At 36.1% G+C, this 24277-nt stretch overlaps 1 protein-coding gene across 1 annotated transcript in view; it reads right to left on the bottom strand.

The window, feature by feature from the left end:
• The window catches only part of LOC120636658, a 533873-nt gene extending 510653 nt beyond the window's left edge, over positions 1-23220 (bottom strand). The window contains exons 1-3 of the mRNA XM_039908219.1: positions 23147-23220; positions 22950-22986; positions 22532-22759 (exon numbers count right to left, since the gene is read on the bottom strand). Coding sequence (XP_039764153.1) covers positions 22532-22759; positions 22950-22986; positions 23147-23220 — 339 coding nt within the window. The remainder of the gene's footprint in view (positions 1-22531; positions 22760-22949; positions 22987-23146) is intronic.
• Between the last annotated feature and the right edge of the window lie 1057 nt (positions 23221-24277).

Below are 24277 nucleotides of genomic sequence, written 5' to 3'. Positions count from 1 at the left end.
ATACTTTCTAGCTCACTTTCTGTTTCTTTATCTAGATATTATTCGGTTTCCTTGGTAACTTAAATAGGAAAAAAACAGATAAAATAGTATGTATATTTCTGTCTCATTCTTTGCCCTCTTCATCCTACACATTTTTTTTTTGTGTCTCTTACCTGTCGTTTTTTCCGTTGCATCCGGTTTGAAATTCTATCGTTGTGATTTCGAACAGAAGAAAGAAGTTTCATTTAAAAAAAAAAATGTTAGCCCTTGTGCAGTAAAAATCATGTGATTACTTCATCATTTTCAATAGAATATAACAGTCTACTCTCCGCTACATCTAGTACTTACGACGAGTAGAGGGGGCTTTGTGACAACTGTAATCTGAACAGCCGTCACCACACTGGAATGCCACATGGCATGCCAGTTTCAGGACGCAAATTTCTAACCCGTTGCAAAAACGGGTGTTATAAGTTTGCCGTGTCTGTGTGTGTCTGTTTGTGGCATCGTAACTTCTGAACGTATGAACCGATATTGATTTGGTTTTTTTGGTTTGAAGGTGAATTAGTCAAAAGTGTTCCTAACTATGTTTGATGAAAATCGGTCCAAATCGGTCGGTCGGGTTACATATTTTTTCACAACTCCTCAATATGGGTACCGATTAAATTTGCTTGACTAGTAGAATAATGTAAGTACACTATTCTAAAAGCCAGGAGTTTGAATTTTAATTTATATATTTATATTTATCATAAATAATAAACTAAAAAGGTTTTAACCTTCATTTTAGTTTCACAATGCCAGGAAGACATTGCTGTCAAACCTCCAACCACAGAACTCAGAACCTACAGGAACCGTATACACGACAAATATTGAAGCATCAAAAAACACTGTAGTAGTATTTCTCGAACAGGCGAGGAACTTAATTCCAATTAGCAGTCGACAGGAATTATTGTACCTCTAATGTGCGAAACGTTTACCATAAATTGGGGAAAATGGGAAAGTTTGTGACCTGGTAACATTCCGCGGGTGTGATGTGAAACGTGCGCCCAGCGTCTTCACGGTTTCCGGACACAATGGCCTGCGTGCAATAATGTGATAAAAGGCTAAAACACCGGGAGGTATCTTTGCATCGTTCGAGATCGATAATGTAGGTATGCAGTCATATTTATATCGAATTACACACCAACTGAATGTCATGAACGTTGGTTGTTAATCAAATATAATTTTAATTGTTTCTTGAAAACTACTTATCCATTAATTAAATAATAATTATTAGCGTATTTGTAAAAATCCTGATCAATTTAATAAATTATCTGGCAAATATCCGGTGATTTCTAAAGTTGTAATATTTACGCAGTTTATAAATTTTCTGTAACAAACGGCTGAATGAGGGTTCTGCATGTACTTAACTCTGTACCTGCAACACCCTTCTCGCGTCGTTGAATAAAAAAGGACTTCGTATTTGAAAAGCACATCAAGAGCTGGATGTTAAATTATTCAACAAAACATTGTATGCGCGGCCGTACCTATAAGACGCATGCAAATTGTCTACATAATATAAAAGGTTCTAATTCAGGAGTTTCAAACAAAATGCTGACTTAATTTTAAGGCTACCGGCTTACAGGCCACCTATTATAGTACAATCATAAGTAATTTCAATAAATATCGACTCGCTCAGGGCACCAGTTACCCACTGTTATATCCCCTCTAATAAACAGTTGGGCATCACGAGAAAGCGGATCGGGGTTAAAATTGATGTATTTATCATTACTTTCTCACGACTCGGATAGATTCGCCCTTTACATTTTAAGTCGCGAATGAATAAAGGCCGCTTATTAAAGTTTGCGTGCCTTAGAAATAAAGATGCGTCTAGATACTCTTTATATTATATTTCAGGTTAAAGAATCATTTTTATCTCTTAAAGAATAATTTAACTTATTCATTCACAGATAAATCATATTGATCTAATATTATTGGATTAGCAATCATATTAAAGGTATACATATAAATTATTAAAAATCCACTCTCAGAATCTTCGATATTCGTAGGTTGCGAAATGCGAAGTCGTTGCCATAGTGTAACTATAAGCGGTATTACAATTGAGATAGCATGCGATTTTTTACTTTTGTAGTAAAAATTGTAAACGACTTCGTATTTTCACTTCCGTGTGTATTGTACAATCATAAATGTACCTATTCGATTATCGATTATTCTTTTCATAAAACTTGGAATCTGTAGTTCCGCGGCAATGCTTTGACCATACAGGCCAAATTATTATTTAAGATACATAATTACTTTTAATGTTTAATTTTTTTGTTAATCATTACATTCTCGTAAAATATTTTTATAATTTTAAAACTAAAATAGTTTGTTATGTTTGTAATACATTTTTTTAACTCATAATTGTAATTAATACCTAAAATATTTACAAATAATAATAATATTGTGAGATAATTCTGTTGATTGAATGTTCTAAATAAAATATAAAAGAAAAAAGACAACTGGTCTTTATGGTGCATTTACTAAGTACTGGGCGGTACCCATCAATCAAGTATGATATAATTTGTATTGTATTTTACCAGAAAAGAATACTAAACCTTACGTGTGTGTTACGCGTACTAAGAACGTAGTCGTGAGAACTGTCTTATGTGCGGAGGTCCTGAGTTCGATCTCCGGTAGCCTACAGGGCAAATTTGGGCTTTATTATTTGAAAACTTTTGATTGTGGCTTACCGATGTGTCTCCAAGCGATTTAGTATTCCGGTACGTCGCCGCAAAGGAGCGTTTAGAGCCGTAAGGTTTAATATACAACACTTAACAGGTAACACAAGCTTAGACTACATATTACATACAACCACCTGGTAGTAAGTGATATAGAGGGCAGTTAAGGGCTAGCTTGTAGTCAAATATTAAAGAAAATCTTTAAAGATACAAATCAGTGGGATTGAAATATATAAGGCTGATAAAATATTACAAAAATATTTACATAAAAAATAATTCACATATCGAATGCGAAACTATGCGTTATTCACATTTAAAATTCCAATGTACGTAGGTAACTGAATTGTTTAGCACGAATTTATCCCCAAACATGAAATAGTTGATAGAAATTGCTTTCATATATTACAACTGTATCGGTCATAAACTATTCCAACTTTACAGTTATTTGCTTCAACTATGTTAATATTCCCAAATTAGTTCATATTTGTCACATTGTAAAACCGCAGCGGCATTTTAAATATGTTTACGCCGATGAATTCCTATAATATCACGGTAGTACGTTACGTGAATAAAGTCGTATAACAATAGTGCCCTCGAATACAACGTGTAAATTAAAACCGAAATATTAATTTAAAGGCTTTATAGGTACATTATTTACTGTCTCTGAGACTTATCTGTGAAACCAAAACGCTAATAGTTTTTAAGTAATACTTTCATAGATTTTACTGATAGAAACAGCCTTACTTGTAATGCATAGTTAGGTCTTAAGGTATTGTATCGATAACGTGACCGTAAGTCCCGATTATCCCGATATGGGCCTCATAAGAAGGCTCAGAGTTACTCAGCGGGCGATGGAAAGAGCTATGCTACGAGTATCGCTACGTGATCAAATCAGAAATGAGGAGATCCGTAGGAGAACTAGAGTTACGGACATACGAGTAGCTCAGTAAGTCGCGAAGCTGAAGTGGCAATGGGAAGGGCACATAGCTCGGAGAACCCGCACCGGTAAACGCAGCGTAGGTTGTCCCTTAACGCGGTGGACAGATGACATCGGGCGAGCCGCTGGATGTAAGAAGCCCAGGACCGTGAATTGTGGAACTCACTACAAAAGATCTATGTCCAGAAGTGGACGTCCATTGGTTGAAATGATGATGACGGCGATGAAGCCCCGATTTTGGCGGTACTGTCCCGCTCTCAAGTTATCTGCCCCCTGTACCCAGCAAGCAGAAAAACTGCCCGCTCAGAACACATCAGACGATAATGTAAATTAGGTAATTATTTTGTTTTTACTTCGAAGCTGCCGACGAGAAGTTTTTTGTTCTAATGAATAAATTATGGACACGTGAGAAACCGTGTTTAAGTATCACAGCTTTGCGATCCGTTTTGCCTACCACGACTAACAACAACAAATAATATAATGTGATACTTATGTATTTATGAAAATGGGTCCTATTTGATAATAATATATAAATTAGCAATGTATAATGTCCCCGACTTTCAATATAAGTATATATTACTGATTATTCCAGTCAAGCCTTTTTATTTGATACTCATAACGAGGGAGTGGTAAAAAAAATTTACATTTACTATTTTGTGGCGGCGGCCATCTTGGAAACATTTTGCTCTAACATTAGCTAGGATTGATTAAAATCGGAGGCTCCCGATTAATTCACGTCCATACACACCCACACACCGACACGTCAAACTTATTAAAACGATAACTAGACTCAATATTTTGAAACTGATTACTTAGAAAAATGAAGCCACGAAGGCTTAGTAACTAAAAAATAATTAACCTAATGAAACCGCCTTAGTGAACGAGAAATCAATTTTTAATAAAAACCAGTGTAATGAAATACCAAATACAAAGTTCTCCAGCTTTGACAAAAAAAACAAAACTTCGCGACTTTAGGTAGGTATACCTATAAAACATTTTTTTTATTATAGTATTAACTGACGGACCAAGTAGATGGCCCCGCACACACAGCTCATGATAAATTTTCGACAATACAAATACATCGCCATCTAGCCCCAAAGTAAGCGTAGCCTGTGTTATGGGTACTAAGATGACTGATGAATAATTTTATAAATAATATAGTACATAAATACTTTTAAAATATAGATTATCACCAAGACACTGAAAAAAAATCATGTTCATCACAGAAACATTTTCCAGTTATGGGAATCGAACCCACGGCCTTGGTCTCAGAAAGCAGGGTCGCTGAAAACTGCGCCGATCGGTCGTATAAATGCAAAGCCATCGCCTATAAACAGAGCAAACTTCGCAGGTCATGCAAGAAACCCGACCTACAACGTGTCTATCAAACTGAGACGTAAGTGTCAAGCCTCAATCACTGGTAGGTTATCACAACAGCACTACACTCTTCGAAACGGAACACAGCGTTGCAACAATGCTGCTTGGAGGCAGAAATAACCATGTTGGTAGTACTTTTCCAGACGAACTGTCACAAAAGCTTTTCTACACTTCTGATACACGATCTTCTTAACTATGCATATAAGAAAGTATGCAGCAACGAACAAGTGATTTTTATGTATGACTTTCTGGAGACAACCCTGGCGCGGCGGTAAAACTCTTACTCTTATAAGAAATCAGAAAATATACAGAACCAATCTTGACAATATTCGATACAGGATAGCTTTCTCCATCACAAAATGCGATACTTTAATTCCGACAAAGCGAATTATTTCTAAGGGGGTTACAACAAATTGTAAATTTACAATTTTATGTGTAAATTTACAACTAAAATTCTTACAATTAAAAATTGTAAATGTAAAATATGTTTACGGCAGAAAATTCATATATCACGGCAGTACGTTACGAGTATAAAGTTGTAGAACAACTGCGGCGCTTGTATCTACAATAAAACATAAATTCCGTTTAGCTGTTGAAAGCCACGCACGCAATATAAGGTGTAATTAATCATTGAGATAAACACGGCCAATGAAGGAAGGAAGTCGGCTACATTTATATTTTGTGTGACAAAATACCCGGCGCGGTTTGATCCGGACGCAAAAACTGAAGCAATCCACCTATAGGGACGTGCGCCTAAATATCGATACTTAAACATACAATTCCAATCCATTCCTCTCTCTGCAACACGCAGTAATTATACATAAAAGAGAATGAGAATCATGATAATATGTATAAACCAAGGATCCCCAAAGTCAGATAAAAATGCAACTTAAACTTAATATTGCTACTTAGTTTTTTAAAGTTATGATTAAAATTTAAGGTATCCGTAAAATAAATGCGAGTGGGCGGTTAGGCAACAAAATCCACACATACAACTCTTACATGCTGGCCGGTAATATTAAAAGTTAATTAATATAATTGTTAATTAATTATTATCTATTATGTAATTAAACGCCAAACTTTTACATGTAAAGATTTAAATCAATACATAAACTAGCTAAATCATAATCATAAAAAAGCATAATCGTTTAAATGTTAGACATATATATGTCTGCCAGGTGCCATTAGAAGGATAATACCGACTTATATTGAGGAATATATATGCATGATAATAGCATGTCCAGGAATCAGGATCACTCTTCGTATGAAACTGTATGAATTGATTAATATCATGTTACGAATGTTCAATGTTTTCATGTTTCCATTGTGCCCGTGTTTAGACGTCAAAGGGGGTGTATGTATGGTGTAGGCTTTACATTGTTTCAGGAAGGCCGCTGGACTCGGACTTCTCTTCGGATCTATACCCCTCGGCTAGTAGAAAGGTGTAAGTTGAGCGGAGCACAGCGGATCAAATTTAAGTTCCAACCCGCGCTGTGCTACACCATAGTAGTTTATCATAGAAGTAATACGAGCCCACGAAATAAATCAAAAGATGTTTCTATATTTCTATCGTACGTTATATAATCATTATCAATCTAACACTGGCCCTCTACAAAGTACGTAGTGAGCGATTTTCCACCTACGTTTACTCATCTGATGGTTCGTGAAAGATAACTAGGATTTATATGAAATCGAAGGAGCGGCAATCATTAGATCACCTTTGGCACCCAGAACAAGGGTCTCCCCTTAGAATGAGAGGGGTATAGATCTTGGCGAACCTAGCCAACGAAAAAACATCAAATCATAAAAACTGCTCAAAAGCCCCTTACGAAAACGTAGCTTCGGTGGTAATGGCTTAGTGTGCCCCGCATGCGTTTATTTCGCTTGTCCAAATGCTGTCAGATCAACTGCCGGCCAATCACGGCTGGTCCTGTGCTGTATGACATACAGTAGAACCAATATATAAACACACACCTATATATATATATATATATATATATTGCGAATAATTCATGGTACGTGTCAATGGTGCATTTCGAAAGACAATTTGTTAGAAAGGCCGACTTCTATGTTTGACTTTACACGCCTTTTGGAAAATTACGGAGAACTCTCAAGCAGGTTCCCTCATGATGCATACCTTCACCGTTAAAGCAAGTGATTTTATACAAATTAAGGTTACATATTGTTATTAAAATGATATTGTCGTTATATTACCCTATAGCCCGCCCTACGCCTCAACAGTCGAGCCTTTAGCGTTGCCGCTTATCGCTAGCGTTTTACATTTTTATTGCAAGCGGATACGGGCCGCGTTGCGCCGACTTTATTATTTCTCCCTTGCAATTATTGTTTAGAGAAGTCCGGCGATATCGGTCGCGCAACTAGTCCCGCAACCGGTCACACGACACATCGCCAGCGTGTATCATGCATGGATATTTTGCTATCCGCAAATATGCACAGTGTTTATTCATTTCAAAAGACCGATTTAGGAGGACGCTTAGCGTAATTAATTTTAATACCCTAACATGTTATTTACGCTTTTCAAGCTGGAACTCTATTTTCTCGCTCATTTGCATGAACATGAGCTTTTATTTTCGAGTAAAAGTCATCATAAGTAATTTACGTTTTAAACCATTTTGTTTCTTATTTTGCCACGTTTACCTCTTCAGCGCTAAAGGCATGCATAGTCTTATTGTTTAATGACAGACAACATTATGTACCTGAGCAGGACAGTGATGGGATTGCATCCTTAAGGTATACTTATACCTTGAGGATACCAAAAAGCTCATGTGCCTGTAATTAAACTGGAAACAATGCTGGACCCGTTTGACGTCATCTGTACACCTCGTCGGGAGTATACCAACTGCGATCACCGGTCGCCATTACTACGAGTATTATAAATGTGAATGTAAGTTTGTTTGTTACGCTTTCACGCAAAAACTACTAAACCGACCATCACGAAACTTTGTACACATATTTCTGAAGGTATTAGAAGTAATATAGGATGCTTTTTATCTCGAAATTAAGCTCAGTTCTCTCGGTAGAGGGGACGAAAGTGTTTGACGATTTTACACCAGGCTTAGCTATCCTAAATACTAATATTATAAATATTGATATTACGTTAAAGTTTCGATAAAACACTTAAATAAAAGTACACAATTGGATTTTTACTGAACATCGAGTTCAGTAAAAATCCAATTGTTGATTGTTGACTCCTAGAAATCATCTAAATCTAATAATTATATGAATATCTTAATCCTCCCTTTTTTATTTGATTAACTTTTTTGTTACTCTGGTTGAGTACTACATGTGTTAATAGTTTTATAGCTGAAAGTGGTTCTGTGTCCACAACTATGTGAGAACTCGCCATTCTCCATTTTAAAACTACATAGTCTCCAGCACCGACGCAATGTTGCCTGTTTATCGGGTTTTTACCGGATATACTTCGGTGAGTGTGCTCAGGAACTTCAAAATCTTGTTCCTCCTTCCCCGTTCTACCACAGAACAGCGAGACATCGTGAGCGGTGGCATCCTTGTGTGGTTGATATTCCATCAACACGCATGAAACGTTTTTTATCCACGTTTCTGATACGTGCCGCTAAGATGTGGAGCGCCCTCCAAGCAACTGTGTTTCCTGCCACGTATAATTTGAATACCTTCAAGGCTAGAGTGAATAGGCTTTTTCTAGGCAAGGGTGCTCCAACCTAGACCTCATCATTGCTTTCTAACAGGCATGATTGTCGTCAAGCGCTGGCCTATCGTCAATAAAAAAAAAAAAAAACATCATCATCATCATATCAATCCATTACCGGCCCACTTCAGATCACGGGGCTCCTCCCACAATGAGAAGGGGTTAAGGCTGAAGTCCATCACGCTGGCCCAATGCGGATTGGTGGACTTCACACCTTTGAGAACGTTATGGAGAACTCTCAGATATGCGGGTTTCCTCACGATGTTTTCCTTCACCGTTGAAGCAAGTTATATTTTAATTGCTTAGAACGCACATTACTTTGAAAGGTTAGAGGAGCTGGGATTCGAACTTGAACCCGCCGAAAGTGAATTCGAAGTCATACCAACTGGGCTACATACCTACAACCAAACTTTAATCAAATACTGTCATGCTTTTAAATATTAAAGTTTGGTTTCGTAAGACCCGAGCGTGTATAGGACTCAAGTGACTCAACGAAGTACAAGCCACACAATTACACGTTCATTTGAACACAATTTTCGCGTTCGACCCCACGAAGGATGCTCAAACCGCCGTTAAGTTACACGATAGAATTGATTTTAAGGCGTTTCACACTAATAGCAGTTTTTGAAGTTATACCTCATTTGGCGCGATGGAGAATAATGATGAGAGTGAATTTTTACGATGCGCGCGCACACCGACACCTGTATTCTACATCGTAGAGTTAGTTCTAGGTGTCATAACTGGTGACATAAATCGATAACTATGTTCAAGTTGTATATTCTAGTATTTTTATATTTAGAACACGTGTTTCGTAACAGTACAAACAGTCGCTGACAACCGCAACAGTAATGGCGCAGTCACCTGAGAAACAATATTAAAAAACAACTTATGACCATAGAGTAATATAATAACTATTCTATTCAAACCAACATTAAGAGTGCCAGAAGAAAAGTAAAGAAATTATTTCAGTTGAATTTGCGTCACCGCCAATCACCGCCTGTCACTGCGATTATGATGTTTTTTTCATTTGTGTTTTGTGTTTTTAAAATAAATAAATAATTTATATCTACGACAAAGCACACATCGCGATCTAGCCCCAAAGTAAGCGTAGCTTGTGTTATGGGTACTGAGATGACTGATGCATATTTTTATGAATTATATACATAAATACTTATAATATGCATATAAACACCCAGCACTGAAAAACATTCATGCTCATCACACAAACATGTTCCAGTTGTGGGAATCGAACGCCGTGGGTTCGATTCCACTTGGACTCAGAAAGCGGGGTCGCTGCAAACTGCGCCAATCGGCTTTCCAAATTTCACCACAAGCTAGCCCTTGACTGCTATCTCACATAAGTGCTAATACATTTAAAGATGGTAGCGTACTAATCTATAAGAGGCATGTCAGTTGTATTAAACGCATAAGCCATAATACCTGTACAATTACGCGTAAATCGCTGAGTGCCACGTCTTTCTCTGTAGGCCGTCACGTCTTTTTATTTTAAATATTGATACCAAATTAATAAACAAAAATTCATTTAGGCCTATTACACTTATGAAACGTTCATACATATATGTATACATAATAGTAAGGTGATGGTGATAACTACGTATGCTAACTTAAACCTAAGGCTTCGAGTCTTACAAACGCGCCCTGATCTAAGAAGAGCCTACAACAAACTTCGCCTGACACATTTTTCTTTTACCACCATCTCACAGTTTATTAATATTTAGCTATAAAGTTAGAGAAATTAAAATCCAACCAAATCTGAGCTATAAATTTAAATTACAATTGTTTTTTTGTTACGCTTTCACGCAAAATCTACTTAACCGATCCTCATGAAACATTGTACACATATTCTTGGAAGTGTTAGAAGTAATATAGGAGAGGGGATGAGTGTTTGACGATTTTGCACCATAACTCCGACAAATTATAACCGATTTAAATAATTATTTTTGTACTATAGAGGTTATAATGTGTGTTTAATTTTGTCCCAACTGTGGTTGGAGATAGAGGACAGAACTCCTCAGCGGACAGCTGCAAACCCCTCATTTAAGGCTTAGCGATACTGAATACTTTAATTTTTTTTAGAACTACAACTAAATTGAATGCCACATCAAAAAACAAAATCAAACGCAGACGAAGTCGCGGGCAACAGATAATTAAAGTATAATGATAAAATTGTTATCGTAATACGAATAAGACTAGTAAGAATGAATGAGTATACAAACACGTTTTCTTTTATCACGCCGCGTCGCGCATTCAGTGTTACGAGATCTAATTATTCAGAAAAGCTAGACACCCCGCCGTGTCGTGGAAGATTTTGAACGGTTGCCATCGAGCGGGCCCTCCCACAGACCACAGGGCGTACTTCCCAACCCCACGTGTAGTTAACACATTTTAAAAGCCGTACAATAATTGAAACACCGCCCGCAGAGAGGTTATTGAAAGGTGTTTGGCGAATTAGAGGAAAATATCTTGCTACGATCCCTCTTAGATGGGCCGCAGCCCTCCTTGCCGATTCTATTGCCGAAATTAACAATTTCTAATGGCCTTCGCAGATCGAAATCAACACAACTCATAACAAGGGATTAGAATGTGGGCTTTATGTTTTGTGACATAAAGAAAACTTTTTGTGTAGTTGTTGACTTGTGGCCGACGAGTGGAACACTTCACTTTATTACATCTAGATATGCCCTGCGGCTTCGCCCGCGTAAATTTCGAATGCAGCGTACTGCTACATCGTCTACACCTATAGTCATATATGAGATTTTGACAAAAATTTTTTTATCTATCGTAATAAATGTATATTTTTTATAAAAAGTATCACAATTAAAAAAAAAATGTATTATTATTCGCCAATAGATGTCAGGAAGTCATATTTTTCAGTTTAAATTGGGACTAGCCAAACGCCACCTTTTTGTTATTTTTCTTCCAATGAAAAAAACACAAATAAAATGTCATTTTCTAAAAATGAATCCTAGCTAGATCGATTTATCGCCCCCGAAACCCCCTGTATATTAAATTTCATGAAAATCGTTGGAGCCGATTCCGAGATTCCAATTATATATATATACAAGAATGGCTCGTTTAAAGATATAAGATATAGTATTAAAACGTGCCGCTTTGGTATATTGGCTGCAAAACGCAGTTTCTTGGTTTTGATTTCTGGGTCGGGGTAGAAAATTGTAAGGTATTGGGTTATTTTCTTTAAGAGAACCGCAGTTTACTCTCATGCCTTTTTGCCAACCTACCTGGTGCAGTGGTGAGCGTTATAAGTGGGAGGCCGGGGTTCGAACTTTCTGAAATTTCTCTGATCTGGTAAGTTGGGAGGCTCTAAAACCGAACCTGGTTGCCACCAACCGACAAATTCGTGCCACATTCCGGTACGATGCCGCGTAGAAACCGATTAGGGGTATATGGATTTCATAATTGCTATACCCCTAACAGGTTAGCCTCTTACCAGCTTAGACTGCATCATAACTTGCCACAACAGATCACGTCTAGGGCTAACTTGTAGTGTAGTTAAAAATATATAAAAAATGTTGTAAAATCCTCAATCTTAGTATCCGATTTGTTTTTTTTTTAATGTTTATAGACGAGTGCTTGACTGCAATCATACCTGATGGTAAGTGATGATGCAGCCTAAGGTGGAGCGCGCTTGCCTAGATTAATTTCCTTTTATATTCTGTCCCTCTTTTCGCAAGTTATTATCTTAATATATATAAATCTCCTGTCACGATGTTTGTCCGCGATGGAGTCCTAAACTACTTAACCGATTTTAAATTAAATTAGCACACTGTGAGCAGACTGTTCCAACTTCTTAAGTTAGAGATAGGATAGCTTAGATCTTTAATTATAGTCGCAATTTTATTTTAATGCAAATTATTTGTCTATAATTAATTCTAAAACTATACTCATTTAAGGCTTAGCAATACTGAATACTTTAAAACTAAATCAAACGCAGACGAAGTCGCGGGCAACAGCTAGTAAAATATATAATAAGCCTTTAAGAACATCAAATATACTTTCAGTTATGAGTGTGGAATGTTACAGTTAAAAGATAAACCTATATATTGACACCAACATCATCATCTATGGTATATCACTATGGTGCACGGGTCGCCTCCCATAATGAGAAGGGTTCAGGCCGTAGCCCACCACGCCGGCCCAGTGCGGGTTAGTGGACCCCACACACCTTTGAGAACATTATGGAGAACTCTCAGGCGTGCAGGTTTCCTCACGATGTTTTCCTTCACCGTTGAAGCAAGTGATAATTGCCTAAAACGCACATAACTTAGAAAAGTTAGAGGTGCGTGCTGGGATTCGAACTCGGACCCGCGAAAGTAAAGCCGAAGTCCAAACCACTTCATTATATTAACATGTACCGATAAAACTTTACCCGTCGTTAGGTTTGGCCGCAGTCGGATAATAAGACCACGTTGTCTATATAGAGCCCAATTAATCCACAAAACCCTGCAATTTTCTTGAACTTGAGCATCAATATTCTACCCCGCCACTCGGCATATACCCTGTTATTATATATTAGTATTTATAAACATAAAATATAATTTCCACGTCAGATGGGAGTTTATTTATCGCGCTGAGTTGGACGCGAACGTTTAATTTTATTCGTATTAAGAGTGCATATTGCTAAACATTTAATATATTGTTGAGAACTTATAAATATACCTAGGCGCATGAGCAACGTGTCTAGGAGTCGACCTTTAAGAGCGACAACGTGAATAGTAACTTTATCTGTATTCCTACTAACAACTTCAGCCTACGCTTAGAGCTTTTTTTATCTACAGTATATGGCAATATGTGAATATGGATCAAATAAGTATAATATGCGTTGTACCAAAAACTGCGTCCTAACGCATATTAAATAAACTTACTTGATAACCTTCGCGGTTTCGGTCTGGTCTTACCATTCATAGGTTCATACCTAATAATATATTTTTAAGGCTTATATTTTTTTGTTATTTAAATGACATTATTTCTATATAACTCAAAGATAAATATATATATAAATGCATAATATTTGAATATGCGAATCACTGCCGCTCCAATCCATTTGGCAATAGCACAACATGGACTTACCTATATAAATAAATAGCTATACAATACTATATTTGACGGCCGATTGGCGCAGTTTGCAGCGACCCTGCTTTCTGAGTCCAAGGCCGTGGGTTCGATTCCCAGAACTTGAAAATGTTTATGTGATGAGTGTTCATGAATGTTTTTTAGTGTCTGGGTGTTTATATGTATGTTATAAGTATTTATGTATTATATTCATAAAAATATTCAATAGCTTTCTTAGTAGATGGCAATGTGTGTATTGTCGTAGTATATTTATTTATTTATTATTTATTTATATCTAAATAAATTTTCTTTGAACGGAAGCAAGGTTTTTCGACGGTAATTATTTATTATCAATTTTAAATAGCGCTGAATAAATGTTTCTAGAGGGTGAGGCATCAGCTTTCCTTTCGAGGGGACAGAGTTCGACCCCGGCACGAAGTTCTAACTTTTCGCAGTTATTTGTGCGTTTTTTAATTTTTATTTAAAAAATTTATGACCCAGTGGTCAAGTACTTTGCCAGAGGTTTTGTTTTTTACCTCGAGTGGAGAGTAACGCTGCTCTTTTTAAATAAGTTTATATTATTTATCCTCATAAAAAAAAACTGTAAATGATTGGCAGCCATACTCATTATTTATTTAATGACACGTCAAAGTATTTGTGAAAGATAAAATAATAAAAAGTCACTTATTGAACCATCGGGCAAAAAATTTATGACGATTAAAATGTTGGTTTCGTTAAATGTTAAGGATATCCTATCCTTAACATTTAACGAAAACCATAGATAGAGACATATTTTTTAGAGTTAACTGGGCCTTCAATAATAGGTTACGCCTAACGTCTGATGGAAAGTTATAATGTAGACATAATGTCAAGGACTGCCAGTAAGACTTTGCCTATAAACCTCCTTGTAACTCCTTCTGCCATATGTCTGTTTGACGACCTCCTTGGCGCAACGGTGAGCGCTGTGAATTTAAATAGGAGGTTCCGGCTGGGGCAAATGAGATTTTTTTTTCTTTAATTTTTGAGCATGTAGCTGCACCGAGTAACTATGGCTGATCTGCCTGTTTATTCTTGTCACAAAATGAAAGGTATATTTGTTTGAGTTATTAACTTTTATAGTTATATTTGTTATTAACTTCAATATACACATAATAGTTATCAGAATTTGTTTATGTGTTTTTTTTATCTTGTTAGACAATTTACCTACGAAAAGAGCACTAAAAAGGAAACTAAAGTTATCATGAAATCAGCTTATTTAAAAACCATGTTCAAAAGCACACTAAAATATACTAAAATATATTCGTAGGCACAAAATATATTCATGATTTTTCTTTTATATTATTAACTCCACTGTTAATTCCACTATGGCCCATTTAGCCTTTTTCTATCAAAGAACAGAATTCAGAACACATCTTAATTCTGCGTACCAAAGCTAGATTGAGCTAATGAAGTGAAATTGTGAGGTTTTACATCAAACCGCGAATTCATTGACTAAGTACTTACTTTTCAAATGTTACTAACGTTGATTAATTCACAAATTGAATTTCTGAAGGAAAGTAAAGCCAGTTTTTTCATTTTTTTTGTTTTATTCAGTGTTGCGAGCTTCATTATAGAATGATCTTCATCCACATCGTCACATCAATCGTTTGACGTCCACAGCTGGACATAGGTCTTGTGTGGGGAGTTCCAATATCCACGGTCCGGGGCTACTCGTTTGATGTACCTAATATGTCCACCTCGTTGGGTGTCGACCAACGCTGCGTGCAGGGCGAGTCGCACTTCCAGCTCAAGGACTTCTGTCGGTTTCTTCTTTTATTCTATTCTTAATAGTCAATTATCTTCCTGTTATTTATGAAATCGTTTTCGCTTTATTTCGGACTCTACTTCTCATTCCAAACTTAACTCCCACCTTGGTAACCGTCTGGTACTCTCATTTTGTAAAACGAAGTTCTTCGGTAATTCTTTCGCCTGCTGAAATCCGTGTAATAAATACCTTCCGTATTTAAAAGTCGTCTGAAGGACTTTGAGTGATGGCCTTTGAAGTTGTTGCTTTATTATTGTTTGTAAATTATATATAAAAATCTATCTATATATATAGTCTAAGCATATATTTATTTAAATTATGTATGTTTTTACAGTGTCTGGGTGTTTATCTGTATATTATTCATAAAAATATTCTTCAGTCATCTTAGTACCCAGTAGTATTTATTTGTATCTATACATTTTTGTATTTATGTATATATTAAAAAACTACTAACTCACTACTAACTAACTATCCCGTTCTTTCCCTGTAAGTCCTGTCTACCAAGGTTAACTGTAAGGCCGCCTTTGCGTGTCTACATTGTTTACTGTATACTCCTTACTGTTTCTTTTCCTGTATGTTATACGTGCAATAAAGCGATTCTTCTTATTATTCTACTATGTACCCCGCCCATTACCACTGCAGCTTCGTGACTCGTTGAGCTATCTCGGTAACTCTAGTCATTCTACAGATCTCCTCATTTCTAATTTAATCACGTAGAAATACTCCTAACAAAGCTCTCTCCATCGCCCGCTGAGTGACTATGAGCCTTCTTATAGGGCCCATAGTAAGCGACCACGTTTCAGATCTGTAAGTCATCACTGGCAACACTCACTGTTCAAGGACATTGGTCTTCAGGTACCGAGGGATTTTGGACGAAAATATGGCACTTACGATTAGTTTCCATCCCACGTTTACCAGAATATTTAGGCATTACGATGGAAAATTCTAGTTTTTTTTTATTAACTCTAATATGATGATGTCATTGTAACTTGTAATATCCCAATAAAGTAAACCGAACTCCAAGGGAGTTTCATGTTGTATGTTTTATGTTCTTCGATTCCTACCCTAATAGTAGGCTGATTTTAAAAACTATTTAATTGTAGAAAGGGCTTCGAGATGGTCCTGTTATCACCGAGTCATCGAAGGTTTTATCAGTGGATTCCATGGAAATTGCGGGTAATTCCCTAATTGATGAATTGATAGACACAAATAAAAATCATATTCATTGTAACACATTTTTTTGCACCTCAAACACACTTAACGTTGTTGCATTTGACATGCAACAATATTTAGTGTGTTTGATGCTCCCGCAAGTCAAAAAGAACAAATAATGCAATCTATTGAAATAAAATTTAAAAGTATTCCGAATAGGCAACTCCGATTTTCCGATTGTTTCTTTGGAATTTTCCTGCGGGGCTAGAACAGACAGGAGACAATAATTATATGCCCGATTACATGCCCTGACTAGGAATATAATTAACCTGTCCACAGGACTAGAATATATATAGAATAGAAGAAGTTTGCCGCCGTTTATTATTACACATATATTATTTGGATATTATTTCCACTTTTGCGCCAATGCTCTGAGAGTTGATAAAGCGAAGTGGAAGAAGTTTAATTTTTATCCTTTCCCAGGTGAGATATTTGTCTTCTGCCCATGCTTGCCATGCTAAGGTAAGCAAAGCAATAAAAAAACCGGCTAAGTTCTAGTTTGACTTGCACACTACCAAAGTACGATGTGAAACGCTACAGAGGTACAGTCCATCAGTCCATCGAGCTATATCTCACTTATATAATATAGTTGAAATAGTTGCAATTAAAAAAAAAAACTATTTCTGACGTGGCCAAGACCAAAAATAATAAAATTACAACAGTTTAAAAATTAAAAGGGTTTTTAGGCACCCCTTTTTATGTCGGTTCTGGTCTGGTTTTATTAGGTGTTTTTGTTCGGTAATTATTATAATGATATTTATGTTATTATTAAAACTTGGTATATAACATTCAAGTGTATGAGACAGTTATTGAATATTTTATTAAAAATACGTAGTTTACGTCTTAAAAAGTTTAGTAAAATAAGACGTAATTTATAGAAACTAACTTTTCTTAGTACGTTGGATTCTAACTACGCCACGTGTGGACTTCCAATCCGTACTGGGCCGGCGTGGTGGACTACAGCCTAACCCCTTCTCATTGTGGGAGGCGACCCGTGCTCTGTAGTGGGCCGGTAAAGGGTTGATGTAATGATAATGACCAACGACACAACGGCGAGGGTGAAAAGTTGGAAACCACGTCTGATTGATGTAGAAATCTTCGACCACCGTACAGACGCTTGTGATGCACTGTAGGCAGTAGGTACCGATATCAGATTTTTAATTCACCGCAGTAAAGTGACAGTGGTTATTGTCACTTTGTAAAATGTTGCCACATTTATTTTAAATGTCATTTTCCACGTCATTAGTAGATTCAAGTCACTCGCACAAAGGTTATGGGAACATACCTTATATTAATTATAATAATAATAATTCTAAATCGGTATAGTTTTTCAAGAAATATATATATATATGTGTATACATATATATACATATATATATATATATATATATATATATATGTATATATATATTTCTTGTGTGCGTGTGTATGTCACTGAACTCCTCCTAGACGGCTGGACCGATTTGAATGAAGGTATGCGTTTGGGTGCCACCCTGGATGGTTTAGATTCACAAATAAGCCCGACAGATGGCGCTGGGGTCAGTAAGTATTTTTATAAGTTTCTGTATTTTAGTAAAAAAAAAAGTATTTTACTTTATAAATATCTCTTTGTTTAGGTCTAGTCCTTAACTTTATTTACTCGCGATAACTTCTACTTACATTAAAAGTCTGATGAGAATAAATTAAAAACTGCTTTTTAAATATCCTTGACGATAAGGCTATTTAATTGAATAAGAATTAATACCGCTATGATACTGTTACCCCCTTTTTTTCTACCGCGCGGCGCGGCGGTCTAATTTTAAAATACAAAAGCTGCTATTACAACTTAACTATGATAAACAGCTATATTCTCTGGCGTACTTCTGTAGGCAATAATGAGTTCTTTAAATATGTGGTACATAAATTTTATGTATCACCAATAGGTTTTCCAGCGCATGTCAAGTACGTAATGAGGTTTATGTGCAATATTTTGCTACTTTGAGTTACATTATTGTAACTTTCTTAACGATCTCATATAGGTATTTTCACAATAAATTATAGCTTATGTTGTAAATTATAGTTTAGTTTTCTTTTGGCGAAGAAATGGCTTAAATCGGTCCAGTACTTTCGAAGCCTATTATGTACAATCTAACAAAATCTTTTGTCTTTATGATATTAGTATACTTGCTTAGATTTATTTAAAAATATGTTTTAATCGCAAATCATTTTTGTAAGTAATAATATGACTCGCTTACTCATCGTAAGCAATTATTTGGACTCATTTGCTCGCAACACAATTTTCTTTCCATTAAAATGTAATAAAATTATAAAGCCCATCCTGTATCTTATCTTTATCAATATTTATATTAATTTTAATTCAATATATTTTTTACAGCGCCATCTTTGGGATGGTTGTGGTTCTACTTCATTAATAAATAGCACATTACGCCCTCTACCGACTGTCTTGATTAATTTTCTCAGCGAAGTTGAAACCCAAGTTTAAACCACCAATTCTATCTCTGCCTCGGATGTTTTAAAACCACGGACTACGCTATAAAGATGCGACCTCTACCAAACAGGCTGAAATAGAACGATACAGGTAGTAAAGCGCTACCTGTAAGAGCTTTGACCCTTGGTCGTCGTTCGTGGACGATATGGCTCACAGACCGAGCAAAACACTGCGAGAGCATGCTTGAGCACTTTTCCACCGTAATTTTTGTTAGACCTTCAAAAACAGTGCTGGGACTGCTTTTGATTGTCTTTAGCTTTGTCTTTTTTTTTGTCTGGTAGCAGGCTTTTGCGGTGGAGTTACCACCCTATCGACAAAGACGCGCTGCAAATCGGCTCGGTATAAATTAATAAATCTAATCCAATATCTTTTAGACGACAGATTTAATTGAATAGCGCTATCCTTTTTCTACTCTTCCATAAGAATTGCAGTACTAAATTATATCTGTTAACTGAAAATTTTGGATGCAATTGATAATTAAATATTAAAGTTAGACAGGCATATTATCAAGTTCTATAACTTTTTTGTAGAACTCAATGATATGCTCGCATCTTTCGTTCGCTGTTTTTTTCCGACTTACGGATGCAAATCCCACACTAAATATTAATTTTTAAGAGTTAAGATATTGCTTAAAACACAGTTTTTTATAAATGACAGAAGATCGCTTCAGTAGATCTAGATAGCCCCCTCACAAAACTTACCTCTTTATGATATTAGTATGGAATAGTAAAAATGTGTGTTGCACGAAATTAAATACAAAAAGAATTTAATAGTATCCCTATCGATGCTAATATTATAAATATCAATGTAATTTTATTTTTTACGCTTTCACGCAAAAACTACTTAACCGATCCTCATGAAACTTTGTACACATATTCTTGGAAGTGTTAGAAGTAATATAGGATACTTTTTATTCCGACATTAAGCTGTGTTCCTTTGGGAGAGGGGATGAAAGTGTTTGACGATTTTACACCATAACTCCGACAAATTATAATATGTGCTTTATTTTGCCCAAACTTTGTGTAGATCTTACTGTGGTTGAAGATAGAGGACAGGACTCCTCAGCGGACGGCAGCAAGACCCTTTAAGGCTTAGCGATACTAAATACTTTAATTTTTTTATAAATACAACTAAATTGAATGCCACATCAAAAAACAAAATCAAACGCAGACGAAGTCGCGGGCAACAGCTAGTAGTAAATAATGCGCAAACACTGTTTATCGCTTTAAGCGTTCTTCTTCAGCCAGCCTAAACTAAGTGGAAATCACGAATGGGGTATAGAGTTTCTTAATTGACAGTGCAATGGATTACTCCTAATTTATTCGATAGTGCTCTAGGAAGAAAACTCTTCAGTGTATTTCCTACAATATTAAGGAAATGGTTGAGTTTTCTTTCTATCCTATTAGGGTTCTTTACCTACTCTATTATTGACACTTGAAGGCCACAAAGTATTTATCATCATCATAATATCTACCCATTACCGGCCCATTACAGAGCACGGGTCCCCTCCCACAATGAGAAGGGGTTAAGGCCGTAGTCCACTGGCCCAGTGCGGATTGGAGACCTCCACACACCATTGAGAACATTATGTAGAGCTCTCAGGCATGCAGCAGTTTCCTCGCGATGTTTTCCTTCACCGTTGAAGCAAGTTATGTTTTAATTACTTAAAACGCACATAACTTAAAAAAGTTGGAGGTGCGTGCTGGGATTCGAACTTGGCCTCCTGAAAGTGATCCGAGCTCCTACCCACTGAACTAAAGTAGTACTTTGTATATTTATATATATATATATATATATATATATATATATATATATAAACATAAGCGTTCCAATACGAATTACGCTCAGTTTTAGACTACATCACCACGCACCACCAGGTTTGATTGCAACCAAGGGCTAACTTTTAGTGGAATAAATATTAAAATAAAACTTACTTAGAGACAACGCAAAACCTAATTAAATAAGAGTTAAACCAGTGAGTTTTTATAGAGGTTTTGTTATTTTTTGAACAATGGAATTCCACAGTTATATTTAAGTCTAACAAATAAAATAATTACTCAACATACCTAACTAACTATGGTAATTATATAGATATAAGGTAAATCGAAAATCGCATAAATCCTTTTTTTACGGTCAGTATTTAAATCCGCTTCGTGTTGTATAATGTAAAGAATGATGTCAAAATCAAATTGCAATGTGATGATACCAGTGACTAGAACAACCAGAGCTAGCGTAGGTTCACAATCACAGTAAAGCGCAAGCAAACCTGTTTCCAAAAAAAAAAAAATTAAAAACAGAATTCGTTTATTTTATTTCCTACTTGTAAAAGTGATTGTACCTACCTACTACATCGAGATTTAAATATCGCAACGGACCACGTCAACGAATAAAATATTTTAATAACAGACCCGCCTAGTTGTGTGCGTCATCTCTTGTAGCTACCTAAGTAGGTATATACCTTTTCTGTGAAACGTGCGCCACGCGAGCAACGTGGCACAGTAAACATATACTTGATTTTCAGACTTTTATGAAACTATAAATAAATATAATAAATTGTAAAAAAAATTGCATATATCTAATAAATATTTGTTATATTAATCATAATTCAAAAAACGTGGCACAGTAAATAAAAACTTAATTTTCAAAAACTATTAATATAATAAATTGTAAAAAAATGTATATGCATATGTAATAAATATTTTTTATATTTATCATAATTTAAAAATAATAGACATAATATTTATCTGTTATTAAGCTTATAAAAAATCAAGTTGGAATGTTTAGAAAGACTTTACCGATTTTGATAGGATTTTTCACTTAGCAGGAAGAAGCCACCAATTTATTTTATATTTTATTATTTTACTAGTTTATTAGTTATATTCATAGCTCACAACATTTCTGTCTATATAATAATTCAATAGTGGTGTTTTTTATTAAATTTTAAATAAGTACTCATAAAATTTCCGCATTCTAAGTAAAAGTTCGCAAAATTCTGAAAGTATGATTGTTGAAGTTGATAGATTAATTTGGTTTTCATATATACGGCTGTTGCATCGTATATACTTTTTATATCTAAATTCCTAGAGTATGGGGAATCAAATATCAGACTGAATGATTTGTGGTTTCCAGACAAACAAAGTATTTAGATAGGTAACTATTAACGAATGAACATAGACTGTCTGGTCTCATAGTCTTTTACGCGTCGATCTCGTCGGTCGCGGCGCAGGCGCAGGCCTACCTGGGAAGGCGGCGCGGCGGCGACGGCGCCGCGTCCCTTTCGCTCAAGGCTACTCGCCCCCGCACGCAACTTTAGTCCTACATGAGAACGCGCACGCACACCCAGCCGCGGAATTTCCTTTGCACTGACATCCACTTTTTTGAATCGCGCTGGACAATCGAGTTGCAATAAACAAACCATTCGTTTCGTTTTACAAATAATCATTATTATTCTTAAAACTAAAGTATACTGTAAATACAGAATTCGCTGATAACACGAAAAAAACATTTTTAACAGGTAGCTAAAAAAAGTTCGCAACGCATTCACATTTGAAAAACATCAATTTGACACATAAACAAATGCCTGTCACTGTCAAAGCCTCGTGATATTTGCGCGGGCGCACAAGTTTTCTTTTAAAAAATAATATCTCTAGACTTACCTTGCCTAATGTGGGGTAGGAGGCTTCTTTTCGGTGTCTAGGGAGATAAGGGCACTGATAGAAACCGCGAAGGCGCGTGCATGGGTTATAATGTGTAGAATACTGGCTGGAATAAACGGGTCGGGGCTCAGGCGTCGTCGCAGATGACAGCTCGACGCCAGCGCCGCGGCGCGCGACGGCGACCCTGCGTAACTTACCCTTCTACCCCTCCCCCCTCGCGAACTCGCACATCCTTGCTGCCCAGCGCGGCGCACCCGAGCCCGTTCTCCATTCATTTATTATTTTTTAGACTGCACTTTGCGCATTATAAACTAAGGTTGCAGAACCAGTTTATGCCCGACTTCAAGAGGAAGGCTTTATGGACCTCCTGTTTTAATCCTAAATTTATCTGTTCTAACTGCGTAATCCATTATTTTAGACTTTTAAAAAAGACGCGACGCATTTTTCTTATAACGAAGGCTTCACGGATGTTCTGTTATAATCCATTATTTATTTATTTACCTACACTAAGAACTTATCAATTCCTATTTTTACTGGCTTTCAAGAGCGGCTACAAAATAAACGGATTGCAATTTGCAAGCCAGGCGATAACTTGCAAATTGCAATTGTGTTTGAATTTATTAAAAGTTCTAAATACATAATTAAAGTGTGGAAATGACACATTTCTTTGCTGTTATTATAGTGATGATGGTGATGACAGATGACACAGTTCACACCTCCTCTTTCCGCGGATGTGCGACTAAGGGAATGAAACACAGACCGAGCTTCGTCCTGTGTGCTACTACTACTACTAGCTACTGCGATCTCAAACTCGTCTGCCCAGCGTGGTGTTTATGGGGAAGGCCTCCTGTTCGAAGAGGCCTTTAGTCTATAAATAACTAAAATAACATTTTAATGTTACATTAAAATTAATAACATATAATATTAAAATGAATAAAACACATTTAGTTTTTTTTACAACTTTCTTTATTACAAGTAGGTACTTAGTTATCCGCGGTTTGTTAGCATGGTTTTTGATTCCTGTGGGACTGAATATATTTTCCCGTGGAATTTTCACTTGTCTTGTAACTGATAAGAAGTCTCTTCGCAGAAGAAATTCGATTCAAAAGTGTTTTAATTAAAATATCCCAGATCAGATAAGGCTGATTCGCACCCCGATCAGACCGACAAACAAATATTCAAAATAATGGGTTATTAGTAGGTACCTAACCCATTGCCATGTTGTGATTGCTAAAAGCTCTCACTGTGTTTGTTTTAGGTACAGTCACTTCCTTATGAAAATTAAGCTTAATTTGCTATACCTACTCCGCGAAAAGCAGGAGAATCTG

This window comes from Pararge aegeria, chromosome Z (genome assembly GCF_905163445.1).
Source record: "Pararge aegeria chromosome Z, ilParAegt1.1, whole genome shotgun sequence".
Taxonomy (NCBI): domain Eukaryota; kingdom Metazoa; phylum Arthropoda; class Insecta; order Lepidoptera; family Nymphalidae; genus Pararge; species Pararge aegeria.
The sequence above is the reverse complement of the archived record's forward strand: the minus strand, read 5'-3'. Positions and strand labels throughout refer to the sequence as shown.